General features: G+C 35.2%; 1 protein-coding gene across 4 annotated transcripts in view; it reads left to right on the forward strand.

The window, feature by feature from the left end:
• Nucleotides 1-17,107, forward strand: part of ADGRL3 (adhesion G protein-coupled receptor L3) — a 601,096-nt gene that overhangs the window by 306,433 nt on the left and 277,556 nt on the right. For all 4 annotated transcript variants that reach the window (XM_027836482.1, XM_027836484.1, XM_027836486.1 and 1 more), the window contains one exon: nucleotides 10,157-10,237. In XM_027836482.1, coding sequence (XP_027692283.1) covers nucleotides 10,157-10,237 — 81 coding nt within the window. The remainder of the gene's footprint in view (nucleotides 1-10,156; nucleotides 10,238-17,107) is intronic.

Genomic DNA, 17,107 nt, shown 5'->3' on the forward strand with positions numbered 1-17,107 from the left:
GGGTTAGAAGGAACAAAGATGAGTGGATTTAGGAAAGCCTAGGAAGTGTACATCTCTAGGCTGCAGGATTGTCTTGGTCCAGGTGGCAAGGAGGAGTCCAGCAAAAGGAAGCAAGTGGTGAGATACTGCCTTGGCTAAATGGCACTATAGAAATGTCACCTATTATATAATTCCAAGCAGTTGTCTGTTTAGAAACATCTATCTTTATAAGTATGTTGTGTAAATGTGATAATTATAGAAGCTCTATAATGAATGGCTTTTCATTGGATTACTGCAAATACAATGTAACTGAATTGTAAAAACTCAAGAGAAGCAGAAAAATCAATCAAAAAAACATCTATTAAGTGTCTGCTATGTTCCAGGCACTGTGCCAAGCACTGGAGTTACAAAGAAAGACCAAAAACAACAACAACAAAAACCACATTTCCTGCTCTAAAGGACTCACAGTCCTGAAAGAGACAACATGAAAACAACTAAGTAATAGATATACAAACAAGCTATAAATATATTTATATATACATATATACAGACAAGATATGTATATACAGACAAATATATGTATACACAGACAATATATGTGTATACAGGCAATAAAAATACAGACAAGATACAAATATATCATATGTGTGTGTATATGTGTATATATATATGTGTGTGTGTGTGTGTGTATATATATATATATATATATATATATATATATATACATGATATATTGGAGATAAGCTCAAAGGAAAAGTTCTAAGATTAAGGAGGACTGGGAAAGGCTTCTAGTAGAAGGTGGAACTTTAGCTGAAACTTTTAAGGAAGCCAAGGAGGACAGGAGGTAGGGATGAGGAGGGAAAGAATTCTAGGCATGGGGGACAGCCACTAAAAATGCCCAGAGTTGGAGGATGGAATGTCTTGTGCGGAGGAGCAGTAATGCAGAGGAGATGGAAAACAGAAATATTTATTGAGTGCGTACTATGTACCAGACATTATGCTAAACACATTATGAAGATCTCATTTGATGAGAGGATTGGATAACAAAGTACATGGAGGGGAATAAAGTTTAAGAAGACTAGAACTTCAAAAAGGCTAGTTTATAAAGGTTTTTTAACTCAGATGCTTTTATATTTGATCCTGAACATTATTATGTTCGTTATTAGAATTTGTTGAGTAAGGGACTAGGAGTGATATGTTCAAACCTAGACTTAAGAAAGATTAATTGGAGAACTGAGTGGAGGATAGATTGAAGTAGAGGGAGACTTGAGGTAGAGAGATAAACTAGCAACCTTTTGTATTAGTCCAACCAGGAGGTGATGAGGTCTGCACCAAGGTGATGTTAGGGAAGAGAAGGGGATATAAAAGATGTTACAAAGGAAAGTTCAGGACTTGGCAAATGGATAGATATGGGGAGTGAGCATGAGGAGTCAAGGATGACATTTAGGCTGCAAACCTGAGTTACTGAGGGGATGGTGGTACCATAAACTATAATAGGGAAGGGTTTGGTAGGGGAGAAATAATGAATTTAGTATCAAACATGTTGAATTTAAAATGTCTACAAAACATCTAATGCAATATGTCCAAGAGCTGTTGAAGATGGAAGTCTGGAGGCCAGACATAGGGACTGGATAAGCAAATTTAAGAATCATCAGCATAGAGACAATAATTGAATCCATGACAGCTGATGAGATCACTAAGTTAAATTGTTGTTACTGTTTCATTGTCTGTTCTTCCTTTTCAAAAAGAATCAATGACATCACCAGAGATGTTTTGACGTGCTCTTGAATTTAATTTAAGTGAGGAAAAGTGCACAGAGTCATCAGCCTCATTTTCTTCCTGAGCCATTGAAGTCCACAGGCAGGACAAGTCAGGATGACTGGCTATGGGCCTGGATGCAGTACATAACCTTGGCATCCTTGATGTCTGACCAAGCTTCAATTGCTCTATAGTGCCTGCTTCAGCTGCCTTCATGGCTTTTAAAACAAATTGTTCTCATCCACTCATTCCACCAGAGGAAGTCTTCATGTGCTTGGGGTAGACATTTGCCTAACTCACCAATGGGTTTGAAGCTTGTTGGTTACCCTCACCCTGGTTTAGTCCATCTGCCAAGATGGTTTACCAGGGTGTGGCTACTGAGCATGATTCAGCTTTTTGGGGCCACAGGTGAGAGCTGGGTGAAAAGGTGGATACCAAGGGTGAAAAAGCATCACTGAAAAAGACTCAGCAAACTTTCACACCAGAGGCACTAGTCTTCCTGAACAGTTTATATACACTACCAAGTTAAATAGTATGGAGGGCAAAGTGCTATGGAACACCCAGGATTAGACGGTGTGACTTTGATGGAAGTCTAGAAAAGGAGACTGAGGGCAGGCTTAATAGGTACGAGAAGAACCAGGGGAGAATAAAGTCCCAAAAACTTAGAGAGAAGAGAGTATCAAGAAGATAATTGACAGTATCAGAGGCTGTGGCGAGGTGGAGGCAAATGAGGATTGAAAAAAGGATATTAGATTTAGCAATGAAAAGATGGTTAGTCATTTTAGACAGAGAAGTTTCCATTAGATCAGCTAGATGGTGCAATGGAGAGAGAGACCAGGCTTAGAGTCAGGAAGACTTGAATTAAAATCCAGCCTTAGACACTTACTAGCTGTGTGACCCTGGCCAAATCACTGAACCATGTTTGCCTCAGTTTCCTCATCTGTAAAATGAGCTGGAGAAGGAAAGGGCAAACCACCTAGTATCTTTGCCAACAAAACCCCAAATGGGGTCATAAAGAGTCAGACATGACTGAAACGACTGAACAACAAAGTTTCAGTTGAATGATGAGGTCAAAAACCAGGCTATAGAAGTAAGATTGAACATCTGATCATGCTCATGTCTCTTTTATCCCTGATAAGGGGAATCAAAGAGAACATAGCTTTATGAGGCTTATGATAAATGAGGTCCAGAGCTGTGATTTCACTGGGGTAAAGAACTATAAATTTGGAAGATACCTTTGAAACTAATGCAGATGGATGACTTGTCCATAACTTACAATATAAAAGAGTTTCCTTGGACATTGAGAGGTTATGTGTTTTGCCCAGGTTCTATATGATCATTCCTTTAGAGTAGGAAATGATCTTAGAGATTATCAAGTCCAATTCCCTTCATTTTACAGTTGAAGAAACTGAGGCCTAGAGAAGTTAGGTGATTTTTCTAGAGCCACACAGGTGACTTTCTAGAGGCATATCAGTTGGGATTTGAAACTAGGTTCTGGATTCAAATTTTCTACTGTACCATGTTTTTCTGAGTTTTATGAATATTTGAGTTTCAATCCCTCCCTTCTCTATCATCCTCTGCCCCCTATTTTAAGCAGGATTTAAAAACAAACAAAAAAAAACCCCTTTCGTTAATTTTTCTTTTCCCTCTCTGTTTTCTGCTGGGTATACTAATGAATCCCGAAATGAGCTTCACCTGTGTGAATGAAGTATTTTGTAATAAAGGCCTATTGATTTATGTATTACTGATTATCTTTTTCTTTCGTGACTATAGCTTCTAATTTCCATAAATGTATTCAGACAACATCCTTTCATTTATTCTATAAAATGATTCTTGGCATAATTATTTGGAGGCCTTTTATGAAGTTATTTCTATACAGTTAATTTCACTTTTTCCTTTTTTTTTTTTTTTGTTCTACTTTTCCTCCTCAGGATGCTTAGTCCTACCTGCTCTGACTTCACACTGATCTTTTCCTTCTATTAAAGAGTCATTCTTCTTGGTATTTATGAACTTCTCAAATATGGATAAAAATGGATAACAATGACTTTAGTAATTTTGACACCAAAATGTACAAAAAGAGGCAAATTATGTTCTGAAATGGATTCCGTCTTCTTTATAAATGCACATTGCCTGAGCAATATCCAACTGACTTTCCAAGTTTGATTCACAATTTTAGTGACCCTTAATTACTTCAGCCAGTACTCATTATTACTTAAATGAACTATTAAAAAAAAGGTAAATAAGAAATTTTCTCTTCTTGAACAAGACATAATAAATATGAAAGGAGTTTGTCAACAGTGACATGCCATATAAACGTAATGTAGACCTTTTCTCACCTCCTTCTATCTCTACCCCACATCTTTCTTATTTATTATGTGTATTTATAGAGACTCATTGAGGGTAGCTAAGTGGTGCAGTGGATAGAGCACTGGCTCTGGAGTCAGGAGGACCTAAATTCAAATCTGGCCTCAGATACATAACACTCATCAGCTGTGTGACTCTGGGCAAGTCACTTAACCCCAAATTGCCTCATCAAAAAAAAAGAAAGAGAAGACAATGAGACTCATCACCAGAAACCTGGCTATGAGCGTAGTACAATGGGAGGAGTGTTGGATTTAGAATCAGGGATAAGCTGTGCAAATCATTGACCTTAACTACCTCAGTTTCCTCCACTGTAAAATGAGGATAATAATAGCAATTATATCACATGTCATTGTGATGATCAAATGACATGACATATATAGAGCACTTTGAAAAACTTTAAATCTCTCTATAAATACTCTCTACTATTATTTATCTTGCACATAGTAAATACTTAAATGTTTCTTGATTTAACTTGAATTAGTTGATGGTTCAGTGAGTCATTGGGCCAAGAAAAATTTATCCCCTTATAACCACATTTATTATTTACTATGTGCAAGGCATTGTGTTGATTGCTCAGAATACACATATAACAAAACAAGAAAAAGGTTGTCTCTGCCCTCAAGGAGATTATATTCTAATGGAGAAAAATAAGACATAAAAAATTGTTAAAAAGCAGTGTGGGGTAGGAAGGAAAAAATATCCATATAAGGCTGAAGAGCCTGGAGAACCAATGCAGAGCAAGGGAAGAAGTGATCTATAGCTAGGCTGAGGACAATACTGGCAACAATAGTTGTTTGGGGGGCACTTTGATTATTTTTCATATCGGTGTTCCCAGGACTCCACAGACTGAATTTCACTCAGCAAGTCAATTGTTCAAGAAGCAAATTATGTGTGTGTGTGTGTGTGTGTGTGTGAGTGTGTGTGTGTGAGTGTGTGTGTGTGTAACCAATGTTATTTCCTGAGAGCTTTTCCTTTGTTATGCCAATGAGCCCCTGAAATTTATTATAACCTGAAAATGTGCACTCAGTTTTCAGAAATCTGATAAATACAGTATTTGGAAGATGGAGAAATTTAAAGTTAAGCCTCTCTGCTTCTTCTTAACAGTTGTTTTCTACAGAATATTTCATAAACAAGAGCAACCGTAAAGGATAATTTTGCCTCGCTCTTGTCATGCCTTCCTTCTTTGTTACCAAATAATCTTCACTAGAGAGAATCCCATCACTCACCTTTGCTTCATCATCACTAGCTTTATATCCTGTATAAGTCAAGCATGTAGTTATTTTGATATTTTCTCTTATTTTAGTTACGTTATTAGAAACAAGTACACCTAACACTATGAAAGAAGGAATAGAAGCCAGAATGAAAAGATCAGAAACCAAATCGGCAATGTTATCACTCTTCCTTTGATGATTCCTTTTGATTGGTGTTTATAGTTTTACTTGAAAGTAGACTTCAGGAACACCAGATGGTTTAAGTCAGAATGGGATTTGAAGATGGAAACACAAACTGTATAATGCTAGGCATGCCCAATTTTCCATCAGCAAAAGAAACATCTTGACCTATGGTATTTTATCAGTAGCAGAGAGTTACTTTTCAAAAAAGACATTGGACTGCTTTTTTTTTTTTAATGTCCATCTATTTTGGTAGTGATTTTAAATACTTAATAATACAAAACCCTATATGATATTCTCAAATGTAGTTTGGTATGAGCACGTTATAGTTCTCACATGGAATCATTATTTTCATGAGACAGAGAGCTATCACTTTCTAGGGTTCGTATGGGTGGCAAGAGCAAAATGATAACATTATTAAACAGCCCAGAAGCAAAAAAAAAAAAAAAAATGACAGTTTTTTATATTTTTCTTGGAAAAAAAAGGCTGAATCTCTGGAGAGAAAATAATCATGATCAGCTGATGAAAATTTTAAAGCTAGCAAAAAAATAGTATAAAAGCTTTTTTGGAGAGTTATAGACGACTCTACTTATTTATAGCACTCTACAGAAAATGAGTAAAAATTGAGATGAAAGGTGGTGGTGAAACTAAAGAAACCAGGAGGGACTAGGTTGTAGTAAATGCTTTTTACTTGAAGCTATGAGCTTCTTTATTTCTCCCCTTACTTATCTCCATATTTTATTTATCTCATTTTCCATTTGATGGACGGTGATGACAGATGTGAGTATAGCTAGCTAGTGAAATATGTAGCATCTGAAATAGATGGTCTGGGATAAGTCTTTGAAATAAAGAACTTTATTTCATTTAGTCTCAACTGTTCAAAAGGGATTTAATTCCCTCTCCAGTTTTCTCCTTTAGTGGAGTTTCCTTTAAAAGTTAGCCTTAACATCCTCTGTCCTTTAACCACATTCTATTTTTGAGACACTGATTTTATAATAATATCCTTCCAGAAAAGAAGCACCAGTGCTTTGAATGTTGTCTCTGCTGCTATCTGGGGCAGATGTAGTGGCTGCAATCCTGTTTCTATGTCAAGATGCATAAATGATTAAGCATATACTGTAGAAAATGTTCAGTTCTTCTGTGACACACAGCGCTGAATAAATACATATTGTTTGTGAGTTCCAAAACTTAAGACGGACATGGAAAAATTGGATGTGGTCCCAGAAAAAAGTGGGAAGTAGGACCTATGTAAAGGATTAAGGAAATGACAGTGCCTTTTGGAGGCACTGACGCGACTTCCCTCAATATTCAGACTTCTCAACTCTTTGTAGTATTTGTCACTATATTTGTAGTATTTGACCAGAGACTTCGATATTTCTACCCTTGGATTCCATGGTACTACACTTTTCTAAGTCTCTTCCCAATACTTATCCCCTTCATTATCAAGCATCTATTTTTCCCTCATCACTCCTCCCTTGAAAAAAGAAAGAAAGAAAAACAAAACTCTTGTAACAAATAAGTATAGCGAGTGAAATAAATAATCATGTTGACCATATCCCAAAATGTGTGTGCCATATTGTATAATTTAGTCCTTTACCTTTCTGTTAGGAGGTGAGTAGCATTCTTCATCATCAATCCTTTGGAATCATTGCTGATCATTTTGTTGATCAGAATTCAATATTTTTTTTAAATTACACTTTTCTTCTTATCTGCTGACTTTTCTTCCCATTTATTTGAACCTTTTGCTTCTTCTAATTATTTCTGCCCAAGTGTGAATGACATTCTAGATTGTGTTCTAAGTGTCTAAAAGACATCTTAATCCTTCTGGTGATAAGCCTATCCCATTTGAACTTAGCCACTTGGTACAGTGGTCATTAAATCTACCAGAGTTTCTGCTTATTCTGATGGTTTAATTACAGAAGGTCATCTCTAATTGCAGGGGGTGGCCTGAAGTCAGGAAGACCTGAGTTCAAATCCAACCTTGGATAATTACTAGCTATGTGATCCTGGTCAAGTCACTTAGCTATATGCCTTAGTTTCCTCATCTGTAAAATGGGCATAATAAAAGCATTTACCTCTGAAGGTTATTATGAGAATCAAATAAGATAATAATTGTAAAGCACTTGGTATAGTGCCTGGCATGTCTGTGTGTGTGTGTGTGTGTGTGTGTGTGTGTGTGTATTTGTGATGGTGTTAATTATTAATTACCTCAGATTAAAATTTTAGTGAAAATTCCTCTTATAGAGCACTTTAAAAGCATTTTAGTTATTAATACTATATTGAAGCCAGGGCATAGGAGGTAAACATCAAAGTATCTAATAATTACAAATAAACTGATGTAGTTTTTCTCTATAATATTAAAGACATAACATCTCCACTTAACAACAAGCAAATTAAATGTTTCATTTCCCTGGAAGTTGAGTATTCCTTATATTACTGGTAGCAGGGTAGTATCTGCATAATGTTCTTAAATGTCATTATGAGGAACCCTGAAGACTAGACCCTCTTCATGATCTGCATTGCTAGCTAGAAAAATGCTTAGGGCAACAGCAGCTACTATCAACAGGGAGCCATATTAATTATTTAGAATGTGCCTCATAAGAGGAATCAACAGTTTATTACAAGTGGAATATTATTTGAATCAGGAAGGTTACTCTAGCTGTTATCATAATCTATGTATCATTAACTTTCCTTGTTTAGAAAAAGAGATTAATAACCCTATGAATTGTTCCTATAAATTTGTGAATTATAACTGCATATTTTCATTATGAAAAGAAAAGTTGTGGTCCACCCCACACCCCTTTGAAAAAGCAACATTCACACTCTAGAAAATGACTTAGAAATTAAACTATATGAGTTTATGATAGTGACAGCATGGACATTTTAGATACGGTACTCCCACTCTGTTTTTCCCCCCTATCACACTGAAGACTGCTCTCATTTCTTTTATTTTAATTCGGTTTTTGATATTCTAAACTTTACAAATGCCAGTTAACATAAGTATTTCCACCTACAGAGATCTGAAAGATTGCACATGACAACAAAAATAGCTATTATATACCTTTTTTCTATAACAATAGAATGAAATTATAGCTGCTTTTCATCAAGTTATGATCATGAATTTTTCTGCTTTCTTGTTTTATAACTCTGGTTTTCTCTTGGCCCACAATGGACAACTTCAGAAGTCCTGAGCTTCTTATGTTGCTTTTATACTAAGCTACTGAACTTTTAATCTATTACTTCATCCATCAACTAAATACTAATAACTTTAACTCATAGGTGTTGGTATGGAAAGAGTAGTGGATTTGTGCCTATGAATACATGAAAGGTGTGGATAGAGGGCAGGTCTTAGAGGCAGAAAGACACACATTCCATCCTATTTCTGGCACAAAAGTAACTTTGGACAAATCAATTAATTTTATGCCTTAGGACTTAGGACTTTTCTTCTAAGTTACAGTGAGATGATAGTTATGTAGGGAGTTTTCATATCAGAGAGGCCTCCAGGTTAATAAAATCATTGGTCCACACTAGAAAGAAAAAAAAAAAGCCAACTCATAGCAAACTGTAAAGGCTAAAGAATGAACCCACTGGTACTTATTTATAAAGTGTTTTGTTTTATTTTCCACATCATGTTATAAAAATATCTCAAGTATCTGATCAAGTTATTCTCCAAGCTAGCAAAATCCAGTGGCTCCAAATTACTTATCCAGTATTACCATCCTTCGTATCCTTCACAACTTGGCCCTCCTTCGTTTCCAAACTTATTACACATCTGTCCTCACAAACATTACAACCCAGCCAACCTTCAAACTCAGGCTGTTTCTGTTATTTACATGTGGCACTCTCCATTAGATGGCAATTCCTTTTCTTCTCCCATTAGAATAAAATTACTTGTCTTCCCTCATTAAAGTGTAAATTCTTGGAAGGCTAGGACTTTCTGCTTCCAATCCTATTCCCAGCATGGTGCCTGTCACTTAGTAAACAATAAATGGTTGCTGACTAAACTTGATTCTGCTTTCTGTCCCTGTGTCTTTTGCACTGGCTCTTCCCCATGCCTGGAATGCACTTCCTCCTTGTTTCTACCTCTAAGAATACTATCTTCAAGGTTCCTTCTCAAGTACCACCTTCTACATGAAGCCAAATGCTTGTTGATTGATTGACTAATTGATCTGGTTGTGCTTTTGAGGCAGATCACAAATTGTAGACTTAAAAAAAAATGTGTGTGATGCTCAGAGCCATTAAGTAATTCTTCCAATTCACAGAGCAAATGACTGGGAGAGAGAAAGGACTTGAACCCAAGTCTTTCTGACATAGTACCCTGTTCACTAACCAACCTGCTTTTTGTGAGAAACCTTTGAAACAATTTACCCACTAAATGGATGGTACCAAATGTTGTAAGTAAAACATGGCTGTTCAGTAGCCAAAATGACACAGGCTATTTCTAGGATAGAGTACCCTGAACAGTCTAAAAGAACCTAAAGCAAAGATTATAGTTCAAATACTGTTCATTTGGTGAAATGTCTATCAAAAATAAAATTCTAATGATGTGATAACTGAACTAATTTGGTGGTAGAACAAAAGATAAAAGGAAGAAAGATTAAAATATTATTGCTGACAAGAAATTTGAACAAGAGAAATTAAGTTTTTTCTTCTTGGGTCCACAGGGCAGGCACATCATGGGCAAGTTTCATACATTGCTCCACCCATTCACCTGGACTCTGAGCTAGAAAGATCCCCTTCTAAAGGTGAGTTTGCTTAATTTCTATTTTTATCATTTTTTTTTCTTTGTTAAGGGCTTCCTAAGGACAATTCTGATGTGTACAATAAGAAATTAAAAGTCCTTGTGTTTTATTAATTTTATTAATCATTAGGATTAACTTATAGTTAAATTCCTCTTTTAGATAATCCTTCCTAAAAATCAATGATCTCTTTAAATACTATCTACTTATTAAGCAATGAAACTTTTCTTTAAAAGTTATTTATGTATTTGTTTTTAAATTAAATATATTGTATATTTTAAAATTATATGTCACAATATTAGCCACATAATATTCAGCATGCATAAGTTGAAGTAATATTAAAATATGGGATACAGTTTTCATGGATCCCTCATTATCATGTTATATATTTCAGACTATCAAAAGAACTATTATTTACATGTGAATACTAGTCTACTAACAGTTTTTAACTCCACCTAAGGTTAGGCAGTTTTGAAGGGTTAATTTAGTTAAAGAAAATCATTACCCTCTGTCAACCAAGCTTGTGATAATGAGCTTCTCCGAGCTAAGGTAGATGGGTACTTGTACATGCTGTCTGTCTAGCTTGGTAGTTCCTGAATTAATGGTATAGCCTTCGGTAACTGAGATGTTTCCCTACTGTAATTAGATGGAAGAGCAAGTCTTTAGTGAAGAAAATGTTATATGGAGCTAAATATACTTATACAAGTATATCATATGCAAATATATACGTACCTGCATATACAAGTATAGAAGACATTTCATACATACATGCATACATACATACATATACATACACACACACACACACACATATATATATATATCCTCATAGTCAAATGAATCTGTGATTTCATCATCAATTTAGGCATTCATGCTAACAAGAAAAAAAATCAACCCATTCCTGCCAGCGCATTCTGGGCAACTATTATCCATGTGCCAGAGGGAGTTCATCTAATATGTCAGGATCCTTCTTTGATTTCCCTTGACATCATGAGGATGACTCTTGCCATTTGATCAGAATATGTATAGTCCAAATATTGTAACCTACTTATTAGTTTTAAGTTTTAAAAAATGAAGGATGAATTTGGTTGAATTATATTTATGAGAAAAAATGATTTTAAAAGCACTTTAGATAAGCATACAGTGCATATGACATTTATGTATGTTAAAGCATGGGAAATATAAGCTGAGATACCAGGATGTTCGATTTTCTATGAAGGTTATAAAATGTATAAAAGATTATTATAAATACATGTACACTTTTCTCTTATTGCCCACAGTTGAAAGGTATATTGTGCTTGATTTGACTCAAGTGATGAGTCATTACCTCATAAATTGAGCAGAAAGCTCATCTTTCTGCCTCCCAAGAAGCATCAACCAACATTTTGCATAACATAAATGAACTTCCAAAAACTTCTATTGTGGGTATGTTTTAATTTTCTAAATACCAAAGATATTGGGACAGAATTTTATACTTGAATAATGCAAAGGACCCTCTTACACTTTCAAAATTGTATTACTCACTTTACCAAAAAAAAAAAAATCAATTCCTTTTCTTTATTTGCATGTGAATGTAGTAATTATAGAATAAAAGCTTTGACCTTCCAGGGATATGCTGGTTCATAATACCTTCACATGAGTTCCCAATATCATTAAATGTCCATTTTCTTTTTTTTTTTGTTTTGTTTGAAATTCATTCCTGTGTACTGTTTCATTTTTCTGTCTATTATAGAAAACTTAGATTTTTTTTTTAATCAAGGACTATGATTTTGAAGATGTGGGGAATTTCTAGTGAGGAAAATCATTCTACCAATTCAAATTGCCAACTGATTTTCAATTCATAACCTTAGAGAGATATTTAGGACAGCTAGGTAGTACAGTGAATAGAACACTAGGCCTGGGGTCAGGAACACCTGAATTCAAATCCAGCCTCAGATACTTTCTACCTATGTGACCTCAGTTTCCTCAACTGTTAAAATTGGGATAATAGTACTTACCTTGCAGGATTGTTATGAGGATTAAATGAGATAATAGTTGTAAAGTACTTAACACAGCTCCTGGCCTACCACATAATAGGCTCTATATAAATTCTTATTTCTTTTCCCCCCTTCCTTAGAGGACACTGGTTGAGTGGTTTGTGTAGGATAATATGTCTTTATGCCAAGTGGTCTTAATCCTATAGTAGGCTCTCTATCGTCTATGTAACACTATCCTAATTTGGGAATGATGACTGACAATAGCTCTGCCATTGGGCCAAATAATCTCATCTAAAAGACACCCACCCCTCCTCTAGTCTTTTGAATCACATATAAAAAGTCTTTCAGAAAACCCATTCCCTTAGGCTGTTTTAAATGATTCAACATCTTAAGGGAATTTAAGTAATGTGAAAGTTTTACTACTTTCTGCTGAGATGCTTGAAGAGAAATGAAGTCACACAAGGAATATGTTTACTTCTTGACTTATTAACAGTAAATTTATTTTTGCAACCCTAAAATTGTTTGTGTGTTGAATGGAGGTTTAACTACCTAGAAAGTAAGACACAATGATGTTACTGAGAAGTTATGCACATAAAGATAACAAACTGTGGTCTAGTTGTATTGGCATAGAATTACTATTGGAGGTAGAATGGCTTGGAGAAATAAACAGAAAAGAATGTTAGCAGAACTTAGTTCTATCCCCAATTTTGTCCTTGACTTGCATTGTGACCTTGGACAAGTTGGTTTTATTTGGGCCTCGGTTTCCTAATCTTTAAAATAAGAGTCCTGGATTAAGTCTGAGTCTGTGAATCTATAAAATAAAATGAATAAATTTAAATGGCATTTGAGTTATCCTTTAGAATTACCTAACAAAATTAAATGATTGTGTTTCATGTTCACAATATGCTTTTAAAACAATTTTTTTCTTAACATCTACTGAATAAGTAAGCAGTTTTTAAAAGTGATTTCTTTGCAGGACCATCTTATTTTGCATGCATTTCTGAGTTCTGGAGTCTGTTTTTAAAATTATCTCAACTTAGATGTATAATTTTAAATATATTTGTTTGAAAATGTCTTATTGCTTTATTGATACATCTCAAGAATCCATACCACCATCAGAGATTTATTCCTTTGAGTCAAGAAGGCCTTTTGGATTTAAAAAGAGACCCTTATTTATTTGTTTGTTTATTCGCTTTATTTATTCATTTATTTGTTTGTTAGGAATCACTGTAAGAGATAACTTCATCAGGAATCAGAAGACAAGTAATTGGGAACAAAGCCTTCGGAAATGTATTAGATGAAAGATGTATATGGAAGGGAGAGGATCCCAAGGAAATAGGGTAGGGCTGAAAAAGGGTACAGGAGAGTCAAAAAAAATTTAATCACAATTTGGTGTTTGCCAACATTGAATAGCCTTGGATTATCCCCAAACCTATCAGTATCAGGTAAAGGAAAGCTCTGATAACATAGGGGTAGCTGACTTCCTTCTGTGCCCCTTCCCCAACCTTGGCCATCCCAGAAACCATCAAGGAAAGTCAAATCACAGAAAGAATCATTACAACTGGGGGCACCCTTTCCCTTTGTCTTTCCCCTTCAGCCTTGCTGTTTGCCCACAGTTCTGGGATGAGATGAGAGTCCATTCCATTCCTTCTGATCAGATGGAGGACTACCAAGCCTTACCATCTGCCACTGCCTTTGTGGCCTCCAGTTCCTCGACACTACTATCTTAACTCTTTATGTAACGTAAAGATACCTCAACCTTGCCATCTGCCCTGCAACTAAACTTTTCCTTTCTTTTATGTATTATCTCCCTCCATTAGACTCTGAGCTCTGGGGTGCCTCCATTGTTACTAATGCATGCTTAGGAATTTTTAATAATTAATTCTTATTAGAATTACAGTTTACCAAATACAATATATTATCATTTTGTGTAAAATACTTTTTTTATATCCAAGCTGGTCGGCCATATTAATACAGGTTTCTGATATAGATAGAACAAATTCCATTAAATGGAGGGGAAAAACAAACACACACATTTTTATAACGAATGCATTTATATGTCCCTATCAATCTCATGATATCTTTTTGATAAACTATTTATATAGAGTAATTATGTTGGTATATTTTTATACCATAAAATAGTTATAGTAAACTTTGGCATTCCCTAATTATTGTGTTGGTGTCTAGGTAGTGTCTGATGATATGAGTCTACTTTTTTGGAGGGGTAAAGTATCATCGTTGCTGGAATTATAATCTTATTTGCTCCCGTCTGTGACTTCAATGGATTTCTTCTCCTTTGTTATGATCTCAGTATAATTTAGGCAAGATTACCAGAGTTGCCAAGGGTATATTTGAGTGTAGCAAAAGACAATAATTGTTCAGGGGCAGAATGATGTGAAACAGAGTCAGTCAGTGTATAGAGTGCAATACTGTGTTGCCTCTACACAGAAAGACAAATAGACTAAGGTCTCAATGTGTGCAGAACAGAAGGAAAAAGGAAATAAGTTTGTGAGGGTAGAGAATAAGCCATAGAAAGTTATAAAATGATTGATCCTCAGAAATAATCATTGGGAAGGGAATGCATAACCAAAAGGAGGGTTTTATGTCAGATATATTTCCCTTCATTCGAATATCCGTTCCTTCTAACACTGCCAGGGTGGAAGTGAAGGGGCTGATGTTACTAGCTTTTCTCCTCTTTGACTTTCCCCTTTGTCAGCAATCCTAACTCTTGCTAAAGCTTTCCCTGAGCCATTTTTTCTGCTGCTCATCTTGCTCTTCTCCCTAAGCACACTGGTTTTTAACTTCATATGTTTCAAGATGCTATTATCCTCTCCCAAATTATAGAGAGAAGAATGGAAGCTACCTTATACTCGGAAGCTTATTCACTCATATTCCCTTAGTTTCATAGAAATTCATCTTTATACCAGTGGAGTAGAGTGGAAAAAGAGAATGGACTTGGAGCCAGAAGATCTGGGTTCAAATCCTGTACCAGTTATTCCCCTAACCTTAGAAAATCAGCAAATCTCTCTAGACCTTGGTTCTGAACTTCTGCCCCCCCCGCAAAAAAAAAAAAAGAGGGTATTGGACTAGACATTATCTCCACCATTAGAATGTAAGCTTCTTGAAGAAAGGATCATTTGACTTTTGTACTTAGATTCCTCTGCTTAGTGTAACGCCTGGCACAAAGCAATCAGTTAGTAAATGTTTGTTGACCAACTTACTATACAACCTCTATTTGGCTCTTCCAGGTCTAATAGCTTATGAGTACATAAAATTTTCTATGTCACCAATATATTTTGAAAACATGTAAGGTTTTTCTTAATTTATTTTAATTACTTTTAAATTTTTTATCACCTATATTTTTCTGATAATGCTATATGACTGTGAATCTTCTAGTACCATAGTCTCAATAGAATCAAAATCTCAAAATTATTGACTGAATTGCATATGCCAAACTGGAAAGTTCTAAACTGGAAAGATTTTTGAAATATAGGCCCAATGATGGACAGGAACCGAAGTGAAACACTGCATGGAGCACTGGGCTTTGGTATCCAAAAGACCTGAGTTTAAACCTACTTCAAATACTTGATGATTGTGTGACCCTGGACAAGTCATTTAATTTCATTTTGCTTCAGATTCCACATCTGGAAAAAGAGTTGCCAGTTTGTGTTATAATTTGGAGTGTCCACATCCAGAGTTCTCTTCTCCAATGAATTCACAGATTCAGACCAAGAGATTACTTTATACTATCATGCTCCAATTCATACTTTTTCCATGATTGTACCAGTTATTTTTCTGAAATCTAAAGAAATGACTGTCTCGATTACATTTTACACATCAACTCATGTGTGTTTATCTACATTTTAATATTGGAGGAACAGTTATTTTTATAACTTCCCTTGTTGTGAAGACTTCAAAGCATTCTTAAAGAATAATTGATTCACCTAATTTTCCAGTACCAATTTAAAATATTTTTCAAGCCAATAAACAACAAATAAACATGTTGGTATGGTACATATTTACAAAATTATCATTTTTCTCAATGCCAACATAAAAATTTTGTGGATTGCCACTCAACACACACATTAAAAGTGTTAACATCTCTGAAAACCATGGCAAATTGCAGAGGCATAATAATTTACTGTACAGTTTTCCTTGTATCCTTTGAAATAGTCAGGATAAGAAGGAGAGCTCCATCCGTTTTGGGGGAAGGGGGAGACCAGGGGAAACTTCTTGGAGGGAAATACTTTGGGCAAGCCCTATGATAAAAATCCTGCTATTGAGTTTGCACAAAATTTACAAAATTTAATTATTTTAATAAGTCATTTTTAATTGTTTTTTCTTTGGATATCTGAATTTCTTTTGTTTGTTCATTTTCGGTAGGCTTCCCAACCCACTAACAAAGTTCTTAAGAGTGGAAATTTGTTCTTTCTTACCCAACCTCTTTGATTGGTGTGGAGGAAAAATGATTCTGTGACCTAGAAGCATTTGTTTTCAAATTTTTACCCTTAATTTGTAGAAAGTCTTAGTTTTTAATACTTGGGGTGGTATAAGAACTATATGTAATGAATTATAAAGTAGATTTTTAAAAACCTATTATCTTCAATAAGTGAGTATTGGATGCTCTGATTTTGCTATACATAATGTTAATGGCATTCCATAGATGATATTGTGAACTCCCACCACCAATGACAGCCCAGTCAGTCATAAATATGTGGGTTAGGGGTAGGGAATGTGACCGTGGTTTTATTAATGTAGGGAACTCCCTGAGGGGAAACTCCTTCTACCAAAGCAGGTCGCCTAATTCTCTGCAATTTATTGTCTTAGATACATATGTGTTGTTGCTGTTTAGTCATTTTTCAGTCATGTCTGACTCTTCATGACCCTCTTTGGGGTTTTC

This window comes from Vombatus ursinus, unplaced genomic scaffold (genome assembly GCF_900497805.2).
Source record: "Vombatus ursinus unplaced genomic scaffold, bare-nosed wombat genome assembly UNPS02014818.1, whole genome shotgun sequence".
In the NCBI taxonomy this organism is placed as follows: domain Eukaryota; kingdom Metazoa; phylum Chordata; class Mammalia; order Diprotodontia; family Vombatidae; genus Vombatus; species Vombatus ursinus.